The 3,395-nt window shown below is 63.5% G+C and overlaps 1 protein-coding gene across 1 annotated transcript in view; it reads left to right on the forward strand.

The window, feature by feature from the left end:
* TMEM161A (transmembrane protein 161A) overlaps window positions 1-2,428 on the forward strand; it is a 5,324-nt gene extending 2,896 nt beyond the window's left edge. The window contains exons 7-10 of the mRNA XM_014938088.1: window positions 253-366; window positions 580-754; window positions 1,497-1,593; window positions 1,824-2,428. Coding sequence (XP_014793574.1) covers window positions 253-366; window positions 580-754; window positions 1,497-1,593; window positions 1,824-2,080 — 643 coding nt within the window. The 3' untranslated portion in view covers window positions 2,081-2,428. The remainder of the gene's footprint in view (window positions 1-252; window positions 367-579; window positions 755-1,496; window positions 1,594-1,823) is intronic.
* The last annotated feature ends 967 nt before the right edge of the window (window positions 2,429-3,395 follow it).

Here is a 3,395-nt window from a genome sequence, read left to right on the forward strand (position 1 = left end):
CGGCCGGGGGGGGGGGGGGTTGGGGGGGGGGGGGAAGGGGGGGGGGGGGGGGGGGGGGGGGGCGGGGATGCCCCCCAGCCCTGTGGCTGCAGTGGGGCGAGGAGGTTGGGTGGTGGGAGATGGTGGAGGGGGTGTGGGTGAGGAGGGGTCCCTGCCTAGGGAGGGATGGAGGGATGTGGGGAGGAGGGGTAGGAATTGGGGGGGTCACCTGGCTGCAAGGTGTGGGGGGGGTCTCTGATGGCTCTGCCACAGGGTCCTGCTCCACGGGAGTTTCCTGGCGCCCGTCCTGGTGGTGGTGATGTGGATCAAGCCCATCTCCCGGGATTTCCTGCTCCACGCCCCCATGGGCAAGCAGACAGTGCAGATGTAAGTGGGGCAGCGGGTCCCACTGTGCCCCAGCGCCCTTGCTCTGAGGGGAAACTGAGGCACGGGGGCACCAGTCCATCTCCTCCGACATCAGTAGCCTCTCCCCCATCACCTCCTCCTCCCCATCACCTCCTCTTCCATCCTTTGGGAGAGGAGGGGGGGTGTTTCTGGACCCCAGGATCGCCCTGACAGCCCCCCCTCCTCTTGCCCCAGCATGTCGGACTCTGCCTACAACACCACACGCCTCTGGACCATCGTTGGCCTCTGCCTGTTGCGCCTGGTTGTCACCCGTCACCACCTCCAGGCCTACCTGGGCCTGGCCGAGCGCTGGGTGGAGCAGATGAGGAAGGAAGCCGGGCGCATCGCTGTCCTGGAGATCCAGCGCAAGGTCTGGGAGCGGGAATGGGGGAGCTGGGATGGGAATGAGGAACAGGGAGGGGGGGTCCCGGCCTGTTCTCTGAGGAGAAGGACTTGGGAGAGCTCATGGATGAGAAGCTCCACACGAGCCAGCAGCCCAGAGAGCCAACCATGTCCTGGGCTGCATCAGGAGAAGTGTGGCCAGCAGGGCATGGGAGGTGATTCTACCCCTCTGCTCTGCTCTGGTGAGACCCCACCTGGAGCACCGTGTCCAGTTTTGGAGTCCTCAGCACAGGAAGGACATGGATCTACTGGAACAGGTCCAGCGGAGGGCCACGAAGATGATCAGAGGAATGGAGCCCCTCTGCTGTGAGGACAGGCTGAGAGAGCTGGGGGTGTTCAGCCTGGAGAAGAGGTTCCAGTGAGACCTTGGAGCCCCTTCCAGTCCCTCAAGGGGCTCCAGGAGAGATGGGGAGGCTCTTGATCAGGGAGGGGAGCCCGAGGAGGAGGGCGAAGGGTTTGACACTGAAAGAGGGGAGATGGAGATGAAATCTGGGGAAGAACTTTGCTGTGAGGGTGGTGAGAGCCTGGCCCAGGTTGCCCAGAGAAGCTGTGGCTGCCCCATCCCTGGAGGGGTTCAAGGGCAGGTTGGAGGGGGCTTGGAGCAACCTGGTCTGGTGGGAGGTGTCCCTGCCCAGGGCAGGGGGTTGGAACTCAATGATCTTTAAGGTCCCTTCCAGCTCTAACCATTCTACGATCCCCACCACCTGCAGATCACCAGGATCTACTGCTACGTCTCCGTGGTCAGCCTGCAGTACCTGGGACCCATCATCCTCACCCTCCACTGCACGCTGCTCCTCAAGACACTGGGTAAGGGGGTGGCAGGGGGAAGGCAGGAGGGGACACGGGGGGCTCAGGAGGGGCAGGATGAGACCTACAAGCCACCACGAAGCCATCAGCATCCAAGGCGTCCCCCAGGCCCTCAAGACACGGTTTGCAGTTGGCGTGCAGCGAGGGTGCTGGGACTGGTCTGTAGGACAGGGATGGGGGCTGCGGCGTGGGGGACCGACCCCCACAGACCTGTCCCCTCTGTCACACAGGGCACCACTCCTGGGGGCTGTACCCGGAGCCCCCTCCAGTCCCTCCAGCAGCAATGGTGGCACCACCACGTCCCAGCGGTGAGGATGGGGAGGAGGTCCGGGCGGCGGTGGAGCAGATCACGGGCATCTTGGGCGGCATCTTCACCCCCCTCTTCTTCCGTGGACTCTTCGCCTTCCTCACCTGGTGGGTGGCCGCCTGCCAGGTGGTCACCAGCCTCTTCGGCCTCTACTTCCACCAGTACCTGGCAGCCTCCTAATTTTGGGGGGGAAGTGGAGCTGGGACGTGCCTCAGGGTTGGGGGGGACAGTCGCTGCCCGGCTGCTGGTCCCCCCTTTGCTGGTTTCCCCGCTTTGCACGTGCTGGTGGCACACGTGGATGCACACGTGGGGGACATTCCTGCCACCAGCTCTTGGCATGATGGGTTTTATGCCTCTGGGCTGGTGTGGGCATCACCCACTCCTGCCACCCATCACCACCGTGCCTGCTCCCGCCGCTCCAGGCTGCGTCCCTCCGGCCCCTCTCCCCCTTCCCAGCCCCATGGGGTGATGGAGGAGCTGCAGCCCCACAGCTGGGCTCGCTGTCCCCTGCTCTTAGCCATGGGGACACTGTGACACTGTGTTTTCCCGGACTCCTGCCAGCCCTGGGTGGTCCGTGGACTCGGTGGGGATGGCCCTGGGGTGGTGGAGACCCACGGCCAGCGCAGACCTCGGGGGTTTGCTCTGCCCCACGTTGGCCTCCGAGGGGCTGAGGGCGAGTGTGTTTTTGTAGGGTCGCTGCTCCGGCCAGTTGGGTGGAGGCTCCTCCATGGGGGGGGTCATCCATCCCTCTGCTTCGTGTGAAATCCTCAGGCCCAGCAGCCCCAGTTTGGCTGTTTCTAGTAATAAATAAGTAGCCCAAAGTCTGTTGGCCAAGCTGAAAACTGCCCGTTTGTTCACACTTTGTGTCCCCAAAGCCCCTGGGGCACGATGGGGGGGTCCCCTTTGGACAGGGGGGTGGGCAGCAGAGCCCCATACGCATTATTCCAGCAGAGGGAAGAGGATGAACATTTGAAGAAACCCTGCAGCTCGTCCCACCGTGCTCAAGACCTCAATATTCAACCCCATCGTGGTCCCTGCTCCCAGCCCTTCCTTCCCTGGGCGCTGGGGTGGCTGGTGACACCATGGTGGCTGCGGGGGGGGGGACGACACATGGGGGGGACACAGCCCCTCATCCAGCCCAGCTTTTCCCCACCGCCCCGTGGGTGCTGGTCCGGCTGCGTGAAAAAGGATTAGCAGGTCTGGGCTGCTCGGAGAAAGGGAGAGGGGCTCTGATCCCATTTGATAACCTTGTAATGGGCTTAATTCCCTCTGGCTACCGGCCGGGATGAGACGGTGGCCCTTTTGCCACCGGTGTTAACGGGGGCTAATCCGGACAGCCCTCCTCCGCCTGCTCCCCGGAGCCCAAGCTGCAGCCCCAGTAAAAGCCCTTTTTTTGCAGAAAGGCTGGATATTAGGAAAAAATTTTTCACTGAAGGGGTTCTCAGGCATTGGAATGGGCTGCCCAGGGAGGTGGTTGAGGCCCCATCCCTGGAGG

Source organism: Calidris pugnax, unplaced genomic scaffold (assembly GCF_001431845.1).
Source record: "Calidris pugnax isolate Ruff unplaced genomic scaffold, ASM143184v1 scaffold46, whole genome shotgun sequence".
In the NCBI taxonomy this organism is placed as follows: domain Eukaryota; kingdom Metazoa; phylum Chordata; class Aves; order Charadriiformes; family Scolopacidae; genus Calidris; species Calidris pugnax.